The following is a 23,324-nucleotide window of genomic DNA, read 5'->3' as shown; positions in this document are numbered from 1 at the left end:
TTCCCTACATACAAAATACCTTTTGTTACATTTATTCATGGCTTACTTAAATTCTTCCTTGTGAAGACAAGCAGGACGAAATACCTCTTCTAACTAACATATTAGAAATTCTGACTTTTCAAAGACATCTTCTTGTCTTTCCTGCCTCTCGGGCATTGTTTGCTTTACGCCTTATGTTTCCAGATGAGCAACCTGGCAGGGTGGGGCAAAGAAGAGAGGTGTCAGGTAGATACCATCTTTGGAAGTCATCACAGTGTTTCTTTTTTGGTGGGTGGAGTGCGAAATAGGTTATATCAGAGGCTGCATTTTGTAGCATGACCTAATTAATTATTTACAGAAGTCTTCATGATCTGGATCACTGTTTGAACTAAGAGGTCTCTGCATGAGGTAGGACTTTTTGGTTTCTTACCATTTCTCTTGTGATTGATTGTACTCTTCTTTTTAGTCATCTTCTTGTTCCTCTGCTAGTGTGTAGCACGGTGTCCTTAGCATTAACGAGGAAGGAGGAGGGAAAGAAAAAGCATGTGGAAGAAAGGCACGTCAAGTGGTGAATACAAAAGTGGAAATAGTGACATAGTCCCTAGCAATGGGGAGAACCATATCCCAGAGTGACAAAAAGGACAGAATAATGGTAGCAGGGGAGAGGTGGTTACCACTCTTCTTTCGAAGCAAGGTAAAACCTTCTCATGATTCCAATTGCTAATGCTATGGATAGTATTCTAACGTGGGGCTTATGCTCACAAGTGAGGACCCTTGTTCGAAGAGACAGGTGCTGGATAAACCAGAGAAGTATTTTTATAACTTTTATTTGAGGCTTCTTAACTGACTTGTGTGGCAACAAATTTCTAATATTACTTTTTATTGGGTATTGCTTTATACTGGCATGAAGGTATCTGTGGCTATTTGCTTAAAATCAAACTCTGCTGTATTTTTCTGCATTATTGATACCTCCCTTTTAAGAGCTTTGACCAGTCAATCTTAAGAAGAGTTAAAAGTCAAACCGATAAGGGAAGAAAGAGTGGTTTATGAGATTGAGGTAATCATATTTCCATGTGAAGTTCTGCAAAGTTTACAACATTTTGTTAAGATGGGACAAATATATCTCATGAGCTAATAATTTTTATGTAAAGTCTGTAAATGTATCTAAAACAACTACACTGAGAAAGTTCAGAAAAGTACACACATCAAAGAATTACTCTAAATAATTTAAATTACTAAATTTAAATTATTCTAAATAATTTAAATTCCATGTAAAAACATAAACCTAAAAGAAAACCAGCCGTTCTAATACTTGCTAAGTGCCTCAAAAGGACATCTGGTTACAAAGAACACCTCCTTCAGCGACCAGTGTTTCCTCTGCTGGAAACATTTGTGCAGAGGTTCATAAACCAATAAAAATAGTTTAACAATTTTTTTTTTTATTTTCAGAAATTTGTCGAAGAGTAGGACTTCTTGTTGTTCAGAATTACTCTATGCCATTTTATTCCTTCCTTCCTTAACATAGAATCTTCCGTTCATAGTTTGTCCTAAACAGCTATTTGATTCCAAGTGAGGGAAAAAAGCAGCAGAAACAGACGAAGCTTCAAGTAACACGACTTCATTCGAATGCCTCAACATGTATTACCAAAAAAGTGAGGGGAGAAAAGACGGAAATACGGTAGATGTAACTGAGCTTCACAGTTCTCATGAGGAGTTAAAGATTTTGAAAGTAGGAAGTGTTTTTCAGTCTGCATGATAACCTTTTAAGATGCCCAGTAAAATAGTCTAACTGCTTGTATAATCGGTTAAATGTTGGAATACTGCTTTGCTGGCCATCCTTCTTACGCTTTAGCTGTTTCCTATTTTAGATATCTCCAGGCAGTTTCCTGATTCATACATGAGTGGTGCTTCCTTTCTCAAAATTCTTTTTTTTGCCTGTTTCTCAGCAAGAGAAACTAACTTGATTGTTGAAAACAGCAAATTCACAGAAAAGAAAATCCCTCCTGCTATTCTGAATATGCAAGCTCAAACAAATTTTCTTCCACTCAGTATTTCACATGATCTGTGGGGTTTATGATAATGTTGTAGCTCTCCTGTCTCCCTTTGTTTAGGCTTTTAAAACCCAGTCTTTGGCCAGGATTATTAGAAGGGAATGCCATTTGTTGTTATGTCAGGCATGGATTTACTAAGAAAGCTTTAACTCCGTGCTATGCCAAGCAAGTGGGGAAGGCACTACCTCGTAGCATCATGTGACTGCAGCTGCGTGGCCTCCATTAGAAACTCAGAGCTCTGTACATGAGCAAGCCTACTCAAGCTTGTGCAGACAGATCTGAGCTTAACTCTGTCAACTGCCAGAGTGAGTCAGTCTCAACCAGCCAGTTATTCTGACTTGTTGCCATTCATGTGATGTTGCTCCCAAGGTAAGACATCCTGGGTCTACATCATCCCACAGATGTGCCCTGTGAATGCAGTATCCCAACATTCTGCAGTACCAAATCCATCCTTTACGATCTTGTCTTTACATAAAAACCTTTTACAGTTAGAGCTCTCCTCTGTTCTCTAACCTGGATGGTTTAATATCAGGGTTAATTTTTACTATCTAGACTGTAAGACATGAATAGTGTATAAATATTTGCACTCTGGAGATTGTAGCACTGTTACTATGTTAGTAAAAACTTGTTAAAAATTGCATACCTACATAGGCCTTGTCTTGGCAAAAAGATAAATTAAAGAAAGGCATAAGCAAATGTCTAACAGCCTGCTAAAGAAACTTCTCTTGGAGGAAAAAATATGCCATAACATCTTACGAGATTTCAACTGTCTATTAACTTGGAAGCAACTTACAGACATTATGACAGAGTTTGGGTGGTTTAACTAATTTGTGGTTATTGCCATTCACCATTTTTATCTAGTCCACAGAAAGGGTTACTTTGCCTTTATCATACAAGTAAGCAGTTGTGGGCAGGCAGAAGCAAGTTTGCTCCTCCCATGCTTCTAGCCTGAAGAATATGATTCAGCTCACTGTAGGGAGTCCTTTGAAAGGATTGTAATGGGATGGTGCTCGACCTGGTAAGTCCTGGCAGTAATTTGTGCTGCTAAGCAGAAGCAGAGCTGAGACCACCCACCAGTTCACAACTAGCTATAGTTAACTGCAAGGACATCTCCAGAGAATAGCTCTGTGCTTACTGAACCAGGTCAGTGCGTAGACGTTTTACTGGTTTAAGCTCTTTTCTCCACAGCCCGTTAGTAAAAAATTCTCAGTTAATTTTAACTGTGGATGGTGTCAGGGATCGTGCAGATAAACCTGTCATGGTTTCACAAACCGCTTTCAACCAGACAGGAAATTACTGTCAGTGAAGCTGGAGTGCAGTATTGCTTATTTCATTCTTTCTGCTTGATGTCTGGATTATAAAACAATATTTGCTGAGCTAAAGCTGTTATACATGGAAAGGATACTTCAAAGTTATTCTGTGACACTGGGTGCTATGCTTTATTGCAGGGTCTTAGTTACATTTTGTTTGGAGTTACTAAAACCCCTTTGACCCTCACCTACCTCTTTTTTTCTACAATTCTTTATTCAATCCATCCACTTAAAATCTTTTATTCTTCTCTTGTCATGCTCTCAAGTAGTCATGTGACAAAGCCTGTTTTCAGTTCTTCAGCTCCTATTTCTGCCACATTTGACCCAAACCCTTTCTTTGAATCTTTAAAAAGTTTCTAGGCTAGAGCTTCAAACACTTGCTGACTAGTCTGAGTTTTGTAGTGAGAATACAGCAGAGAATTACTCCCACTTTGCGTTTGGGTTTTGTTTTTCTTATTACTTTCTTCTATGGTGCAATTTAATTGCAGTTTGATGTATAGACAGTCAAGCCAATAACAAGTTTTATTAGAATATAAGCCTCTTTTTTCTTAGAGCTGTTTGTAGCAGAACATTTTTCCAGCTAGAAGCTATAGAAATTCAAGTGTACTATTTATAATGTATTGATTGCACTTCCTCTGTAGCTGCAGTTAAGCAATTTGCTGTACGTACCTCCCCTCCCTCCAGTGGCACTCCATATTTAACCCACATGCCAGGTCCCGTTTCTGCACTGGCTGTAGCACGCCACGTCTGAGCTGAAAAAAGAAATAAATCCCTTGGGCCAAATTCATTCCCGGAGTTGCTCGATTGAACATTGCGTTTACAGTGAGCACAGATTTGGCTCATACCTGACTTTGTCAGCATTCACTGCGCTGTAACTAAGGAACAAGAACACTGTGATTAGGGAACAGACGAATAGCTTTCTCTAAGGTTATTACAGCACTGAGCACCTTTAAGGAGTGCAGAAATCTGCGAAAGGAGGAGCTGGGGAAAAGGACACCGCTCCTTTTAGAGCCTGTGTAACAGAACTGATAAGCTATTCTTGTGATGTGATCGAATGTGACTGAATATTGCAGGCTCTTGGACTCTCATTCTGTAAAAGCCACATCAGAGCAGCACACGAAAAGCTTGGAGGGAACAGCTTCTGCTGTACTGAGAAAGGTACATATTTATATTTTCTTACTTCTCAGTCTTGACATGATGTGTTATCTTAGATAATGTCACTATTTTAAACAGTGGTGAACAAGAAAGAAGCCGTGTTTTCCACATTCTGACGGGTAGTCATTGTTAGGAAGCCAGTCTGTGGGCAGCAACAGCTTTCACAGAGAAAGAATAGGACATATTTGTGAGTAATGCATTTGTACTGTATTGTAAACCTTGACAGTTTAAAGAAGTGAGATGAGATAACCACAACTAAATTGAAAATGTAATTTATGGCTATAAGTATGCTGGAATTTGGTACTCGTGTATTCAAGAAAAAACTGAATGCAAGTCAAGCTTCAGTTCCATCCTATTTGACTGAATAGCTGCTTTTATAAATTGTTGCCTGCAGCTGTATTTTATGGGGGTTTTCATTCTCAAGAGGGAGTTCTGCTACAGCAAAATGTCTGTGAAGAACAGACAAAAAGCTAGTACTTTTGCTTGTCAGCTCCACTGCTGCTTATAGAGTATCTTTTTGATGCCCTTTATGGACATTCTTTACCTTTTGTCCTTTAAAAACAAACTCATATTTATTGATATTGTCAACCACGTCATACTGGTGATCTCCATAAACAACCTTTCTTCATCTCTGCACTAAAGCTTACTTTTTTCTGCTTACTCAGCCATGGACGACTCTAACAAAGCCCTCAGGTTCAGAATCTCATGTATTTGCACGACACTGCAATATTTAAATGCTAAAGAAAAATTCCCTGATTTACAGCTTTAGTTTGCATCAGTGGAAAAAGAGTTTAACCACATTAACACTGCAAACAATTTACTTGTCACTCAAGTTTATTTCTTAGCAGCCTGCAGCTGGTATCAGGCTTATCTGCCAGTCCCACACTGCATTCCTTCATGATCACTGGAATTAGAACTGACTGGGAATTCTCTGCAAAAGCATAACTTTGGCAGCAGTCATTGAAACCAGATCTTAATGTGGGAGGCCATCCATACCAGTTCTGCTAAAACTCTTTCAGGAGAGATGTCTCAGAAAGCAATTTCTAGCTAAAGAGACGCTCTATGCCCATTCCAGCTACTTTTCTGAGGAGGACATTCACTCAGGACTTGAGACCAACTTCACCTGCCCTGCTCTGTCTCAGGCCCCCTCTTCCCACACAGTGCTGTGGTGGATCCCACCTTGACTGGCCTGTTAGAGCTGTTCATTTTCAGAGAAATAAGCCAACATTTCAGCAGCGATTTCCTTCCTACTCCTTCAGATCCCTCAGTGGGTGTCCTCACTTCCAAGTTTCAGCCATGTAGTCCCGCTGCCCTGACGAGCAGCTTGTGGCGAGCAGAAAGCTGTGCTGGGGGAGAAACAGATTTAACTAGATTAGCTGGCAGCCTTGGAAGCAGGGCAGGAGGATGCAGCAGAGATTTAGGACACTGAGGATTCAGCCCTTGATCTTTGTGATATAAAGAGAGAATGTGAAATAGGTCTGTCACAGGTGATTATGCTGAGGACAATTAGCCGTTTTGGTCTTTTCTCTTTCAGCTCTTTCTCCCTATATCCATTTGAGGCAAAAACATTCAACAGTAGCTTGTTTTACCTGCCCTGGGGAACTTGAAAATCTCAGCTAAGAAAACTTTTATAGACCAGCTCCTTCTGTACTGACAGGGCAGAGCACTTTCTACTTTTCACAGTCCACTGCATCCCAGGTGGGATTTGTGTAATTCCGCTGAGCTACACCCGCCACTGGCCTCAAACACTAGAACAAGTAGTACAAACACATCTAGAGTTCTGGAGTGGCAATAAGTACTATTAGAAAGAAATGCTTCCTAGGGGTACCTGAAAAGATCTTATTCCTGAAAAGCTGTCTTTGCTCAAGGCCCAGTAAAGGGCATTTCTTACCCTCGGAGAAGTCTCTCACCGCACACCCTGGCGTTAATCACCCGGTGCGTTCACTAGGCCAGTCGGGATCAGAATGCTCCAGATGCACCGCCTGTCTCTGCGGCCAGTGTCCTGCACACTTCATTATGGGATTCATAACCACTACATAAACCTTCTCCTGCGGCTGATAGCACCGAATACCACTTAGACAGTGGCTGAAGGGAGTTTTAAGTGGGTAGCAATTATCCTAATTGAAATCTCTCTGGGGAGAATGGATTTAAACATCCTTAGGAAGCTCAGTTGATGGGGCGCCCTAGTAGGCGATAGGTGCTTTTCTGTTTTTCATTCCATAAGAAGAAACCTGCATTTGTTTCCTTTCAACCTGAGAAGAGGGGCAAAAGACAAGACAAAAGGCCTAGGGGGAAAAAGATAATAATCAGAATTTTGCATTTATGTAAGTCTGAATTTTTGTAGTCATGGTACTGAAGCTAAATTGTAGTCATTTGAAAAAAACCTCGGAAGAGGGAAAGTTAGATTTCATGCAAGAAATATTTAGTGAAAAATTATATAAAGACTGTTCAGCTTGTTTTCATGATATCAGTGGAAAATCTGAATGTCAAACTCCCAGAGTAAGTTTCCACTGAAATATAAACTATTCACATTTGGCAATATGCTGATTATTCTTTGCAGTGTTGCACTCATTTGAAAATACATGAACAATAACAAAAGAATAGGAGGTAAAAAGATAATTTTTGACCTTTAAAAGTATGACCTCTAAAATATGAAGCTGTTGAGTTGTGTTGCCTACAGCAACAGGGTACAATATGTGTGGCACAAGTTAGTTTAGGCTTTCAGACCAAAACACTCTGCCTTTCTTGCTCTGGAAAAAGTTCAAGAAAAGCAAAATGTTGCAAAACAGAGATTGCCTCATTCAAGACAGCATAGGACAAAGAGTCAGGAACTCCGGTCCCAGTCATGGCACAGCACAGATCTCCTCCAGCCTAGGGCAGAGAAACAGACACTGGTAAAATATGCGTAGAAATGTGCTGACTCTTCTGCATTGTGTCTGCAATGCTTCTTAAACTGCTAATATATCCTTACTAAGACACAAATCCTCTGCATACCTTAGTGCAGGGGATACTTAAAGGCACAATGTCAGCAGAAGCTTTTAAAGAGTTTGAACTTAAACCTTTTTAACTCTTTTCTAAAAATGGGGGTAGCCTACCTCCTTCGTGCAGATTCCTGCATGGGAGGGTTCAATCTGTTAATTTTTATGGCATCTGTAAAAAACCTCTAGAAAATCATTTGCATTATTACATGCTTCTCTCTGCAGACTTAGCTGCGGTGTCTCTGCAATGAGTTAGGCCCTGTTGTCCCCAGGCTCTCTGCTGTTGTCGAGCATTTCGATTATACTCAATACCCTCAGACTGATGGAGAGATTCTTCTGTGAAAAAAGGTTGAATGGTATAAATTTCCCAAGCACTCCCCATTCACCAGGTTATGTGAGCTAATAAAGTCTAAATTAGATTCTAAACCCTTTAGCATCAGAATGCTAAAGTACTGCCTGGATGCTTGGAGACTCGTAATAAACTCTTAAACAACCAACCAGAACTTGGCAGTTAGATTAAATGCATGAAAAATTATAGCGAGATTGGATATAACATCATCTTTCCTCAAAGGCCTGATTTGTCAGCAGGCTGAAATCACTTCAGGAAAGTGTTTGAAGCACTGTTTGTCTCCACATTTTCCCTGTTGTTCATAAATTCGAGAATGATAATGTCACATAGGTGTTTACTGTCTTGGTATCCCAAAATTGATCTTTTCAGTTAATGCAGACAAAATCACTTTGCCTTTCCTCAGGTGTTATTCATACATCCATATCAAGGACTTTTCTTAGAAAGATTAATTCAGCTTTACAAGGCTTTGAAAGTTACAGAAGTAGCAATTAACACTCTTGTGACAACAAAGATGTAGGTAAAACAGCTCACCCAAGATGAGATCGGAAAAATATTGCCAAAATCAGCCTCCAACCTAAGTCCCCTGACTCAGGATCACAAAGTTTACTCTCACTCCACTCCTGGAGAACAGCAGTCTAATGCACATGCTGTCTTTGTAGAAGAGATTTGTGTGTGTGATTATGTTTAGGACTGCATTTTCAGTACAAAGCAAAGCAGGATCAGTTTATCTAAGCAAAAATTGTAATGAGAGGTTCTGTAATTAGACTTATTATAAGGATTCACCTTGATTAGAAAAATTTATCCAACAGTTTTCAACCTCCTAAGGGTTTTAATACCTGTCATCTCTTATTTTTGCGTCTATAGGAAATGAGGTCTTGTTAATTACTCATAATGTAATGAACTAAGCTTTAGAATAGTTAAATAATCAAATTTGACACAGTTCTGGAAAAATTTCTTTGCAAAAAATCACCAGAATGGCATTACTGACAGATCCTAATTGTAGCCTTTGGTGAAATGGCTGGAGTCACCTGTACAAGAATAAAGAATGGGATGTATTTTTTTTGTGCTCCATCACACAGACATTTTTATGGTTTTAGAAAAACCGTAGACCGTATAATAGTAAGGGGGTAGAGAATCCCCTAACTTAACAACTGTTGTCAGAATAACAGATCCCTAGGTCTGAGCCACTCTCTTGAGGTTTCTTCCATAGCCTTTAGAATGACTTAGGTGTTTTATCTTCGAGGGCAGGTAAGTTGGGGTGGCAGATTCCCACAAGTTGTGTTTGCTTCCCTCTCTGAAAGCATCTTTTTAGATCTAAGTTGAAACAGAGGTGTTCCCACTCAAATGCTTATTGATTATGGTTTGCATCAGGGGAGAACTGCTGAACTGCATCATCAAGTTATGAAACCTGCCACAATGAGTAAGATTAGATGCATAACAAAATAACCTAGTGCTTTAGAAAGACTTGCCAGTAGTTTGACAGGTTTGGGCATGAAATTTTAATATGTTTTCCTTTACGTTCTCTCTTCTCAAAAACAGATTTAGTGATAAATGTTATTAATTCCTTTCCATAATGTTATCCCTCTAGTTTTCTGTTTATTCCATTGCTGAATTTTTCATTTTGCCTACTATTTTCTACTTCAAATTTTAGCTTTCAAAGAGAAGGCTTACTTTATCATGGTGTTTCTAAGGCACAGAAGGGGTTGCAGTGCTAACTTGTGTATTTGGAACCTCAGTACAAGCATTAAATCGTAAGAGCGACTGCTTTGTAATAAGTGGTTATGAGAAATGCGACTACGTGCAAGTTCAGTTTTATTGCATATTTAATGAATCTCATGAATCCACATTAAAGCTAAAATTACAGTTGCATTTTCTAAAGCTGTCATAACATGCCTGTCTCTTAGGTCGTGGTAGTTTTAAATTGGTTGAATTGTGCACTTAATTTTCATATCAAATATTTTCCAGCTAAGAATATGAAAGCAACCACCTGGTTTGGTACAGATTTTTTTTTTTCCTCTGGGTGCATGACCATTGCCAATGCACCTTACCCTTGGCAGGCTGCTTCTACAGACTACTGCTATCACTACATCTATTACCACAGCTAAGATGACAGAAATTAAGAGGGACAAACTTTGAAAAAGAAACTGTGTTTGAAGAAAAAAGGAAAATAAAAGAAAAGCAAGATATGGCTGGTTTGCTCCTTTTAAAAGCTACCTTCTCTGGAAAGTGGTTTTCAGGATAATTGCTTCCTAAAGGAGCTCTGCTAAGAACAACCCATACTGCTAGTTTATGAAGGTGCTGGGGTGTTATACAGCAATAATAATAATAATAAACCCAAATAATTAAAAAATATTCTGTGATAAAGCAAAACGAAGTGAACTTGTCTAGGAATGGCAAAGAGCAGCAGGTACTATATAGGTTGTTGCTACTATGAGCAATCTGTGGAGGATTTGTGGAGGCAGCTGGGCTCTGCTGTTACATATGGTAGCATTCATATGGGACTCAGAGGTGCAAATATCCATCTGAGGCTCTGTTAAGAAAGAGATCCCTCTGAGCACTTGATCAAGAAATAGCATTTCAGAGGGTGCAGACAGTGAAGAAGCTGTCCTTTAATATATGGGCTTTTGAGCATGTGGTATCTTGTAATTTTGCTGTATAAAGCCTGTAGCAGCGTGGGAAAATAAGACGATGGAAATCTGTTTTGCTGACTTACCCTCCATGTCTGGGAAACCATGTGAAAGTGGAGGGGCAGGATTTTACTGTCAAGTGGGTCCTTTTCATTAAGGTATAAAAATAAATCTTCACAGTCTGTTCCCTGTCTGAAAAAGAAATCTCGGCATACCTGCAGGACAGGGAGTGGGGCTGAGTTAGCCTACGGATATTATTTCTCCCTGTTTTGAGAGATCTCACCAAACAGTCTCATACCTATACTAAGGAATAAAAGAAGAAAGCTGTTTCTCAGAAAATACACCATCTACTTCATCCTGCAGCTATCATCCATTCTTGCTGTTCGACACATCCTTGAACGGCAGCTCCAAACATACTGGCAGAATCTCACAGTACCAAAGCAACAGCCTGTGGCAAGTTGTACTCAGAGGATGCCAAAGTGTCCACTGTAACCCATGGCAATAGTCCGAAGTAACTCTGAATGCCCACAGTCTGCAGCTCTAGAGGGATCTGAATACAGCTGGACTGACATCAAGTGAGTCACTGGTATGCAGGTCTCACACGGTTTCCCTTGTCCAGAGACAGAAAGGTTAGATGCCTGCTGGCATCAGAAGATGGTTTCTGGGCTCCATCATTCATCACAGTTCAGAATAATTATCTCTCAAATATGTTGGTAATCTAAGTCCATCAACGATAACCATACAATCCACTAAGCCATGAAAGCCAAGTGAAGACAAGGCACATGAAGCTCGAGAGATATTTTTCCATTAAACTAATGCTATTTTCATAGCCCAATCCAAATTCTCAGTGAGTAGATAATGTGGAACATCTTCACATTAGAAGAACTAGAAAGAGCAGAAGTCCCATCTGGAAGAAGCAGGACAATTGGGCTGATCAGTAGAACTACTAGTCCATAGAAGGAAAGAAGAAAAATTTACATCAGGCCTCCACAATACTGTTGAGGTAAAGAAACAGGTTCTTAATAGCTAGGAAACAAAATTCAGAAAGTCCAAGAAGCAAGATTTTCATGTGCTAATGATTCTGGTGAGCCTTGAAAGGCAATGTCCTAGGTCTGGCTTTGCAATGAAAGCGTTAAAGGTAAGTATTAAATTTGGGGACTACTTTAAAAGCAAAAGACTCCGAACAATGGCTCCAAACAAGTCATTCTTGCTGTGCAACTAAGAGAAGTGGATGGGTGAACAACATCAGCTGTACTGTAGGTTGAGCTTATCTCCATGGAAACTCAGTCATCTTCTGGACTCAAAATGTGTTCCGCATGATGATTCAAAATTTAAAGCATTGGGATAGATTTTCCCATGTGTATGTGCCAAGTTCACTCCAGAATGGTGCTCTGACCACCCATAAAATTTAGGATTTTTCTAGGATAATTTTGGGGGAAAGAAAAAAAGGGAAGCAAGAACAAGTCGGAAGAGACTGAGGGGAGTATTTGGCTAATCATGCAGCCCATTTACCTCTGGTCTTGCAGAACTTAGACAAAAGTTTTGAGGATGCTGTAAGCTTCTGTTGGCACAATGGTTTTTCTGAACTCGAGGTAGGTAGAACATAATACAAGTACAAGTGGAAGCTGTTCACCATTTTTAGCAAGCTGGAATACAGAGACTTAATACATAGATTCAATTGTTCTTTAAAAATAACAGTTAAAAAACCCAGTTAAACTAAAGCCAGCTGAGATTAAGAAATTGGTTGTGAACCCTCTGGACTTGTGTTCAAAGGCCTAATTAGACTTAGAGAAGAAATGAACTCGCCACTCATTCCTGCCACTACTAACTGGAGCACATTCCAACCTGTGCTCTCCTCCCAGTGTGCAACTGTCAGCGCCCCTCTTGTGGGGAGCAGAGGGGAAAAGTGGAGGTGTTATATCATCAGAAATGAGGTGTGGTTTGGGTTGTACAAGAGAAACTTCACATGCAGAGAATACTCAGGCAAAACACAACCCTTAGTTTGGCATCCTCTCAAAGGCTAAATCAATTCCTTAGTTTTAAGAATATCAGATCTTCTGTGCTGTGACTCCTGCATGGAAGCAAACGCACCTTCCTGTCCACTGGCTCATCTGAAATCCATCCGAGTCAATGGCTTCACTGGGATTTACCACTTGAGCTGTATGGAGTGACATGCGTCCCATCTGCTGAGCTTTATGTTCTCAAACAGAAACACACAGCACCAAGCTGCACACACGCAGGCACCTGCAGCCATGACACCGAATATCAGCGGTGGAATAATTCCAACAGTCCCGTTGGATAATTTGAGCTGGCCCAGAGAAGTACAACGTGCTCTTTTCCTACATTGCTTCAATTTCATGAGCCTGAGCTCTTCTCTGATTCAGGGGCTCCATTTTATGTTTTTATAACCTGTGAGAAGCACCCCTACTTTGTAAAAGGAAATGTACCTTTTGTCCTCACGAGTATCAGATTGATGGCTCATGTCAAAGGTCTTATAAGCAGAAAAAGGCTACTATCTTCTTGTCCTTGTACCATTCCACCTGGGAACCTCTGCTGCAGGCTCGGAAAGGAAGGAGGCAGGTCGACTCCTAATGCAACCTCAAGCTCAGCTTCTCTGCAGAGCATGTAAGCAGGGCAGGTGCTAGCGATGAGGTCTGCTTGCAAGGAAGTAACTTAGGACCTGCAGATGATTTGAAGCAGAACATTACCTAACAGTGCACAGTTTCTGCTGATGCTGTGCTCAAAATTAAAGGGTGAGACATTCCATATTTTCTTACCAAGACCAGCTTAGAAGTTTCCCAGTGCTCAAAAATTATGAGTGTGGGGTCACATTCTAATTTAAGATTTTAAATCCTCTGAAAAATGGTTAGAACAGCTTTGATGCTGAGAGGCTCCTTGTGCAGTGGCATGCTCAGAGCCAGGACTGACCAGCTGTGTGGGGGAAGGGACCAGAGCATTAAATAAAGCTACTTGTTGACTGCCTGTAAAATTGGCTTCTAAAGGGAGTGCCACAGAGCACCAGCCATTACCAAGCGACCGAGAGTAATTTTCAGCTACTCTGGACAATATCATAATTAAATTATGTGTGTTCCTGTTCAGTATGGTTGGCTGTGGGTTATTCAGCTTAATATTTACAAAAAGAATACCTCTCTCCCGTGCCACCTTAACCCTGGGCTGTTTTTCTCTTTCCTTCCAGATGCTGGAAAGCTCTTCAGTCCTTTTGTTCATTGTCTTCACCCTGCTTTTCATTTTGCTGCTCTTTCTGGTGCTCATCAGGAAAAACGGCACTGCTGCTCTTCTCTGGAATGAAGTAATCCGGGAGAAAATAACCAATTTCATCATGAATCAGAGCAAAGAACAGAGGATTTTAAATTTCGTGCTGCAGAATGCAGTCCGAGGAGACCCCTGTAGTGTGATGGACACTATCGATAAGTACTGCTCTCAGAAAGAGTGGGCCATGAATGTGGGCGATGAGAAAGGTAATTGCAGCAGGGATCAGCACTTGCAAGATCTTTCAAGACTAGCACAGAACAGGACATCTTACTGTATTCACATGGTAACTTCCATCTGCTGCTGCTGCAAAGAAATAAAATCCACAACAGCCTTGTGGTCAGCAGAGCAGTCTGGCAAACTGCAGTGCATGCTTGTGCAGTTGTCTTTGAGGAGGGGTGTCCAGTGCCTGACCTCACAAATCTGGGTTTGTGTGTTGTGTATGTTGCAGATGTGTAAGCAGAGGGTGACAATTTAGGGAAAAATCTAGGGTTGCCTTATACCTCAGTTCCTATACAGGGTGGCCTTAAGGCGTAATTCATTAAGTACTTTCACATCCATAACCAGAAGATAGTAAATTGAAAAAAAAAAGTATTTTAAACTATATGAAGTTTGTATATGCAAGCGTAAGTTGTAAGATGCTGTTGAGGGGAGAAATCCTACCCATGTAGTACACAAAAAACAGCTATCAGTGTTGCTACTTAATGAATAATCATCTTATTCTTGCCTCCTACAGGAAAATACGCGGACAAAACATTTTTTTCTTAGCTGCAGGATAGTGACAATGTTTTCAAAAAACTGTAAAGGCAAAATGTTAACATGTTCCCTTGTGAATTAGACACAAAAGTGCCTCTTGCTGGGAAATTGCAGAGGAAATTCGCATAGTGTGGGATTAATATAGCTAATAAAATACAACTGTAAGCGCTGCAGTAAAAATGCCTCTCTGCCATGGGTACATTTTGTGAAAGTAGTTCCTCTGCATATCAGGCTGGAGTGCTCAGGGCAACAGAATTAAGGTGGTGGCTGAGCAGGAATTCTTAAACTCTGAACTTTGATCATTTGGGATTATATTAAAAATTTTGCTCTGACAAGATGACCTTTCTTCAGATAAGAGCGAAAGTTAATACATCGTTCATTCCTAAGACTTCGAGAGTGATCACATGATCTTGAGATGCAAGCCTCATCTTCACGCTATTCATAAACAAATGACACTCAGGAAAATATCACATAATGAAATGTATATGCACATTGAAAAATTCCATGGCTCAGAGTACAATCCCTTCAAATACTGTTCCACATTAGTTATCTAGTTTCTAGCCACAGAAGGAAGAGTCAGTTTTCTCACAAGTAAATCCTTTTCTTCAGAAGGACTGAATGTAGTATGTTGTCAGTTCTTTTGGGGATTATTTTTTTGTTGTTAGCAATTGACTATTGTGAATACCACAAATTCATCAGGTATTTTGCAAATATTTTGCAATTTTATAATTAAGGCTTTTCTTTTTCCCTTTAAAAACAAGTATTCAGTATGAGAAATTTTGTATCAGACTACTGTATGTAACATTTGCAACACATATGAGCACTTAAAATTCCAGAGTTATGTATTTCACCAATATAGCCAGATGTTGCAAAAGCTCTAGGAAAAACACACTGTATTTTCCCCTTGTAACACTATAAATATTTTAATTAATTCAGGCATTTCCTGACTCGGAAATGTTTATATTGTGAAACTAAGTAAGATCTTTTTAGTTAAAGGTTTGCATTTTGGAACTGAGAACGTCCAATGATCCACTTGATCACAGATAAGCCAATCTGCAAAGGAAACAGTATATAATTTGACATCAACCCTTAATTATTGAATGCCCTGAGCAATTTAGTACACAGATTTTCTAAGTTTGTCACCAACTTGCTCTTCTGTATGCGAACCACTTTGATTTTGTCGAAAGTTAACCTACTTCCATTTTATTCAGGTTTGATTCTAGATAAGACAGTGGAAGAGCTCAATCCCTCCGTTGCACTGGAGCTGGGAACATACTGTGGCTACTCAGCGGTTCGGATTGCTCGGCTGCTGAAGGCAGGAGCTCGTCTCCTCACTGTGGAGTTCAACCCAGAATTTGCTGCTATAGCTAAACAGATGATTGAGTTTGCTGGAGTACAGGATAAGGTAAATGCCGTTTGTCTCTGGCTGGTATGAGGAAGCAATACAGGGAGAGTGGGACTTCATCCATAGAAACGACAATGATAGGTTTTAGTTTGCTTTTCACTTGTCAAGCAGGTACAGCACCCCAAGTGGGAACAGGCAGAGTTTAACCGTCAGGCTCGATAGCAGGGAAAAGCTAGCAGTGTCCATGCGGAGGACCACTGCCATCTGCTCTTTAGTATGTACAGCGCGAGGGAGGTAAACCTGTTAGCGTCAGTCGGGTCCATGTACCACGCAGACTCAGCTGAGAGTCAGGATAGGGTTAGAGGCTTGTCGAGAGATGTGTGAGTGTCAGTAAAACAGTGAAGGCTGTTCTCAGACTTCTTTGCTGTGTGAGTCAGGATGAAGATTCAGAGGGGCAAGACCAGGAACCATCACATACACCCATGTCTCCTTAACACTTGGAAAGCATTTTGCCTTCATCTGCCAGTTTGGCCTCTTCGCTCTTGACTGGTTATAGAGTAGACAGGCCATTTGGTGAGACCTATTTTCAAAACCCAGAGTGACTGTTACAACAATACGGGCCTCCAGGGCAGCTATTTCACTGACTACAGTCACAGGACATTAGCACACGCAGTCCTCTTCATAAAATTAGTAACCACTATTGCACAACTGGTTAAACTTACGCCATTATTGAACAGCAAGACTGCTCCACAGATTCCTCCTCATCATCATCAAAAGCCTTTCTAGGATTTCCATCCAACATTTGTTCATAGACCTGTTGTATTTTTTTTCCTTGTACCCACAGTCCTTATTAATTTAACTAGCTCTATGCCTAGTTATAGTCTCTGACCTCTCACAGCAGTACAGCCGAGGACTTCACTACCTCCCAAAAGCTAAGACTAGAATATTGGGTTCCTCTATATAAATTAAAAGGTTCAAGTCAGTGTCAAGACTGAGTACAAGAGAAAAATGAACCATAGTCTGATTAGTTACAAAATCTCGTAAGCAGCAGTTGCATTATGTACAGTGGACATCAGATGAGATGTACTTACCCAAATCTAGTTGGTGACATCTAAATTTTGTACAAGCTGAGGTGTCTTGACTCTCTGTACATTTGGTTGAGATGCAGATATTTCTGTAATTCATCTCAGCCCAAGGCAGAGATCTACAGCAGGTCGAGGGATTCATCCTGAGAAGTGTCTATTCAACTAGACAACTCATTTCAATGTACATGATAAATCTAGAGGAAATAAATCCCACCATGAGATCTTCTGATACAATTCTTAACTTCTTAAAGAGAACCTGAAGTACTAGTGACATCTAAAATTGCATTTTCCCCGTCTGACTTAATCTCCTGATCAGCTATGAGTCATAAACCAGACAGATTTCCTCACCGCTTTTTTCTTCTACTCACAGTATACGGCACTTGCTTAACAAATCAATGTGCAGCAGCTCCTTTAACAGTACAGGAAAATGGAATAGCTTCTGTCCTGCCTCCCCCCTCTACTAGCCATGCCAGTTGTACATACTGTAGCCTCCAGCTTTATTCTAAACTAACCTGTTCCTTGTATTTTTTCCTTTCCTTAGACTGACTACAAGATTCAACTGAGATTTAACTAAAACAATAATTAAAAGTACTGCTTTCAACAGGGGAGTCCCATGTTTCCAGTAAAGAATCGCATTATCCAACAGAAGCAAGAAGCCACTTTTTCTGCTATTATAAAACCAAACCAAAAAACAGCCCAAACTCATATTTTGGAACATAACTGCTTTGATCTGTCAAAAAGAAATGAGTACACTTGATCTAATGCTATGAAATAATACAGCCGAGACAATACTGAGCTATAAACAGGCTCAATTGTTTGGCTACAATTTAAAATGAGCTAGAGGCGTGTGCTTTTTTGTAATTGCTCACAATTCATCAGATGGATTTGAATTTCAGGTAAAAATCCTAGAAGGCCCTTCAGATGACATTATCCCCCAGCTGAAGAAAAAGTATGAAGTGGATACTCTGGATTTTGTATTCCTGGACCACTGGAAAGAGAAATACACACCAGACACCATCCTGCTTCAGGTCAGTTTGCACAGTTCGTGTCTTAAAAAGTGAAGTAGCAAATACCTTGATGTCTGCGAGGCCTGTATTTTTCATGAAGGACTCATCCTCTGTAAAGTGAAGAACGGCAGCCAAAATAGTGACCTTACGAGAAAAGAGGATTTGGGGGACAGGATCCCTAATTTTTGCTAGGGACAGCTGCTGACATTCCATAGCACAGGACCTGGCAAATACCGTTGTACCATGTTGTTTCCTGAACAAATGGGCATGCAGTAGAAATCCCAGCTGGAGGAGTTCATGGTCTGGATCTTACGCTCCTTGGGAGTGTCTGCGTGGTCACTAACCAGAACACTTGACCCAAAACCATCCTGACCCTGGGAGCAGGCGCGACTTAGGACCTGCATATCCCAGCTCCCCCTTTCTAATTTCCTCAGCACCCCCTTTTATGCCTGGGCCTGTGGTGCCGGCAGAGCCTTTCGAGGAAATACGACTTTGGGAGCAGAGCTGGGTGTCGTCTTTATGCCACTCACCGGCTGCAAAGCAACGTTCAGAGCAGCACAGACAGCCCCAGTCAGGCACTTGCTAGGCAAGTGCTGTCCCACTCTATCTCCAGCCCCCCTTGGGGAAAAATCATGCTTGTTTCTTCCCACCCTGCCGTAAGCACTCCTGTCAGCACTGCAGAACAGGCTGGCTGTGAGAGCAGTAGGCAATGACAGGTAACCACTGAGAACTTCTGGACAGGAAGGCATTTCCTGGTGTTAAATAACTGAGATTCACATCTGTTACCTATCAGCACGGCACAGGTACTCTCCTAGCTTTGGAGCTGCAGGCTGATAAAATTTTCCACAATTACCTAACTATTTGTATGGAAGCATCATTTTTCAGTTATTTTCTTCACAAATAAATCCACTTTTTGTTGAGGCTGCCTCTTACACTGAGAACCTGCCAACTTCTTTCTGACCCCTGCCTGAGGACTACAACATTATTTTCTCATTTAGGCTCCTGTTTTTTAATTTCAGCCCTATCCTCCGGATAGCTGTTTGAAAAGGAAATTTGTTTGGGGTTGTGAATAGCCAGTATTGAGTTTACACACCAGTAGCTGAAGAAAATGTTCCCTTTCCTGCAGTTATTTTGTACCCAGAGAATGTTTTCTTTTAAACTGGCTGTGTAAGGATGACTGAGCTCTTCCCAGAACAACTAGCACATCCTTATCGGAGATTAACCCTCACCACACAGCCAAAACAAACAGTTTAGTTTCATCATAGTAGTCAGTCTGATGCAATGTGACATAAAGTTGCTTTGCTTAAAAAAACCCTCATGAAATTAAGAGGCAAAACATGAAAAAAAGGTCCCCACATTGTCTCAGATGCTACAAACCTCCTAACATGCAATTTTGCATGTACTGCCGTATGAATAGTGAATATGAAATATGAATATACACTATTCAGATGAAATATATATTGAAAGTGGCCCAGACAGCATTCCTTTTCGTGCTCTTCTAGAAAAGCCTGATAAAATCCTGATGACCAGTGGAAAATACAGCCCCTTGTCACTTACAGGCTTCCGTATAGGCTGCACGACAGACCAGAGGATATTTGCCATGTCTCTAAAATTGCTTCCACTGCACTGACTGCTCTTCAGTCACCACAGGCCAGAGCTGGTAAGCTCAGATAAGAAACTTCTACTACACAAAAATACCAGCAAAAATTAGGTTTGTCTGTTTACTGAGGAAAAATATTGCACTTGAAGTGAACATCACGAGTTAATTATACCTTGTGGAAATTTGTCAGAGTGATCTTCATTGTGCACAAATCCCGCTTCACACCCAGCTCCTGAACAAAGTGGCAGAGAATTGTACAAGATGAAAGGAAAACAAGCACAGAAAATCTCTTGCTCATTTAGCAGTTTTGGAATTTGACTGAGACTGGCCAAAGGAGACTGGTACATGCCAGTCTCTCAGGTGACCTTAAGCTACAATCACGTTTTAATGCGATATTCAGAAAGTTTTCAAACATTAGGCATGACAGTCAAAACAAAACCATCTTACTGATCACGTACATGTAGTTGGAAACAATCTGAGCAGCAAACTGCACACCTCCGCTGCACCCGATTTGCTCTGTCAGAATCGAAATGATCCAACATGTTATCGGCATCTCTAATATTCTACTGGTTGTGTTAACAGAAAAAGCCAGCGTACTAAACACGACCACAAAGGATCAGAGAGTTACTCAGCTTCTCCCATGTCTTTTCTTACCCCCAAAGAAGGGAATTGTACAACAGGTTTTTCAATACCGGCACTTCAGTATGACATGGTTAACATGAAAGCACATTGCATTCAAGCCAGTATCTGCTTAACAGCTGCCATGAAGCAATTTCTCTTCTTTCTAGGAATGCAACTTGCTGAGGAAGGGCTCAGTTCTTCTGGCTGACAATGTCATCTACCCAGGAGCTCCAGAATTCCTTAACTATGTCCGCAACAACCCCCATTTCCAATGCACTAACTACCCATCTCACCTGGAATATATGAAAGTGCAGGATGCTATGGAAAAGGCTGTGTTTTTGGGATAAAGAAACCATTAATAGTCAACTTTTTTTTTTTTTTCAAATTATGTAAATACAGCTGCACGGGTCCATGTGCTGGTCCATGCTTTAAATTTTGGGGTTTTTATATTAAAACAGGCGCTGCGGAGATGATTTTAAACCAGGTGGAAACCAAGGTCAGGAGTAAGTAGGGAACTGCTCAAAGGTCTGTTCCATTGTTTTACATAATTCAGCAAACCCAAGTTGATGCACATTGCCTTGCCTTGACCAACATCTCATTGAACAAGTGTCTATTTGGAGCTCAAACCTGAACAAGTTTGGGCTTAGGGTGGGGTAGAGGAAGTTGCTGCAACTTGGGAAGACTTGTGTTCCCAAGCTGAACTGACTATCGAGTGAACAAAAGCATGTGTATTGCAAGAAAAGGCTCTTTCAAGGAGACCCGATTATGCTAAATTACTAGTGTGACACTAATGCAGTGAAGGCTCCCATCATGGCATCAGACACGTTTTTGCAAAACTTAATCATCTCTATGCTATAGAAAAGGGCATGCACTGAAGGAAGACCAACCCACAGAGTGATGAGGAAATAAAGCAATTTTGCAGAAGACAAACAAATAAAATGCCTGATCTGCCCAGGCAGAAATAGGGAAAATGGAAATAATAAATAGGTCAAAATAAACACAGTAACAGACAGGTAACAAGAGGAGCAGGCTCTTTCCAAAGGAACACCAGAACTACATAATATCAGAGACCTTGAGCAAATGCTGTTTACCCCCCCATGTTTACTATCCCCTCACGATGCTGTATATGCAGAGTGTCTGCTGTTGTCGGGCAGGGCGAGCTGCTTACTCTGAAGTGCTGTGTATGTTCCAGATGCTGTATAAAGTTAAACACCAGAGAGAATGGGTTTTACTAGGTGGGTCCTGCGCACCCTGGTTAACCTCAGTGTTGTTAACACTATGTGAACAGCGAGGGTTATCGCTGAGAAGATACAAAGCCAAATCTGAAGTCCCTAACTCACCCAAACAATGCAAAACTCTGCTGGCATTTCCTGTCATGTCCTGCTGTGAACATATATGAAGCAATAGTCGCATTTATAAATAAAAACTAAAAACCAACAGAGCAGGCACGTGACTTTCTTTGTTTCCCATGAATTCAGCACTGCACTTGGTGTTTCCAGCGTTGGAACAGCCTCAGAAAGGTCCAACAGCTGAAAAGCAGAGTGAAAAATCAGGGATAACCATTCTCATCTTTCCCATTATGGATTCTTCAGACCTGTTATCAGCTTCTTCCTTTCATAGCTCACCTTACTAAGTAGTATCTACTGTGGCCACAGTATTCTGTGCTACAGAGAATCTACCTGCAGGACACCAACGACGAGCACAGCAGAGTATTGCCTCTCAGTGTAAAAGAAAATTAGAGCAGTTTAGAAGTTACAGCCAGCTTGTAACGTCTGCATTTCACAGGGACATGAGAAGGCAACACCACTGCAGTTCCTTTAACAATTTAAACTCTGTCACACTGAGAAAGACACAAGACTTACTGTACTGGAGTAGATTATGCAGAAGCAGCCCCTGGTGATTCTGCTGTGCTGTCTTGCGTAGGAGCAGACCTTGAGTTCTAACACTTCCATCTCACACTGCGGATAAGTCAATGATTTATTCTGTAAGCTTGCTTAGCAGCACATCCTCTTGTGCTTCAGGCTCAACTCAGTCACTGGGCTGAAGTCCTTCAGGTGACTCCAAGCAATTTTTTCAAAATTTGCAAAAGAAAATAACCTTCAAGCCCATTTACTAGCATACACAAGTTTCCAGAGCACACTGGAGAATCTGGATACGTACAATAGACCAGAAATTTCTTCTGTATGTGTGAGGTCATGACCTGAAAGAATCCTCTTTTGTTTCTAGCTTTAAACATCTTTGCACCTGAACAGACACTCCTGCCGTAGCAGGGTACTTAACACATGCTGATGAACGAACCGAAGTCTCAGCTGAAGGGTGTGTGAGAGTAAACAGGGAAGACTGTCCTGCACTTCACAAGAGAGGGTCAGAAAAATACATTCCTACTGCTGGTTAATGGCCAAAATTACTGTCTGAGAGAATGTCAAGAAAATTAGGGGAGGAGGGAACCTGTAGAGCTAGCATGGATATTTCAAAAGATGCACTAGTGAAAAATGCATTGACATACATATGCAAATGTAACAGCTGCTCTTCAGTACAAAAAAGGTATTTTTGTACTAATATTCATTAGAAAGGATCACCCACATGGCAAATGCTAAAAAAACCACAGTGTCTGTATCATCAGATTATTTACAGAATTCCATACGCAAGAAGAATTTTTCCACTTGACCACACTTCTGAAATGCTTTTAATTATTGTTGGCGAGGGATGAAAAGGAAAAGGCCTAACTCCGCTTGCATGACTGACAATTAGAAAAGAGGCTGTTGGTCAGCTGAGCAAATGGGATCTGGAGTCACTGACACATAAACGTGGAATCTCCCAGGGAGAAGAATTACCTCTTGAAATAAAGTCATGCTTTGAATTCTGGGAGAAGCAAGAGATAGACAATGGCTCTTCTAATCCAAATATATTCTAGAAGCCTACAGAGTCTTAGCGCCACATCAGCCTATTGCAGCTGGCAGACACGGCCTATTCTCGCATGGAACAGGTATGTGGAGCTGTGCATCTGGACCCACGTTTGAAGACTGCCACCCACCGAGAGCGTACCACTGACAGAAAGCTCCCCTAGAACAACACACAGCTTTCAGCAAAACCTCACAACGCGTGTCACAAATGGTTGGTCCCACCACAGACTGGCAATCTGTATCTGTTCTCCAAATGACAGATTCTCTCTAGGTTGTCTTAGCGGTTCA

The 23,324-nt window shown here is 40.8% G+C and overlaps 1 protein-coding gene across 1 annotated transcript; it reads left to right on the top strand.

Annotated features, from left to right (window-relative positions):
- The first annotated feature begins 4,252 nt into the window (after positions 1-4,252).
- COMT (catechol-O-methyltransferase) lies at positions 4,253-20,527 on the top strand. The gene is made up of 5 exons (XM_010133271.1): positions 4,253-4,498; positions 13,646-13,928; positions 15,687-15,880; positions 17,802-17,933; positions 20,301-20,527. Exons 2-5 carry the CDS (start codon positions 13,646-13,648, stop codon positions 20,478-20,480), a joined length of 789 nt encoding a protein of 262 aa, XP_010131573.1. The 5' UTR covers positions 4,253-4,498; the 3' UTR covers positions 20,481-20,527.
- Positions 20,528-23,324: the final 2,797 nt, after the last annotated feature.

This window comes from Buceros rhinoceros, unplaced genomic scaffold (assembly GCF_000710305.1).
Source record: "Buceros rhinoceros silvestris isolate BGI_N320 unplaced genomic scaffold, ASM71030v1 scaffold8503, whole genome shotgun sequence".
Taxonomy (NCBI): domain Eukaryota; kingdom Metazoa; phylum Chordata; class Aves; order Bucerotiformes; family Bucerotidae; genus Buceros; species Buceros rhinoceros.
Note: the sequence above shows the minus strand (reverse complement) of the source record. Positions and strands in the feature narration are given on the sequence as shown.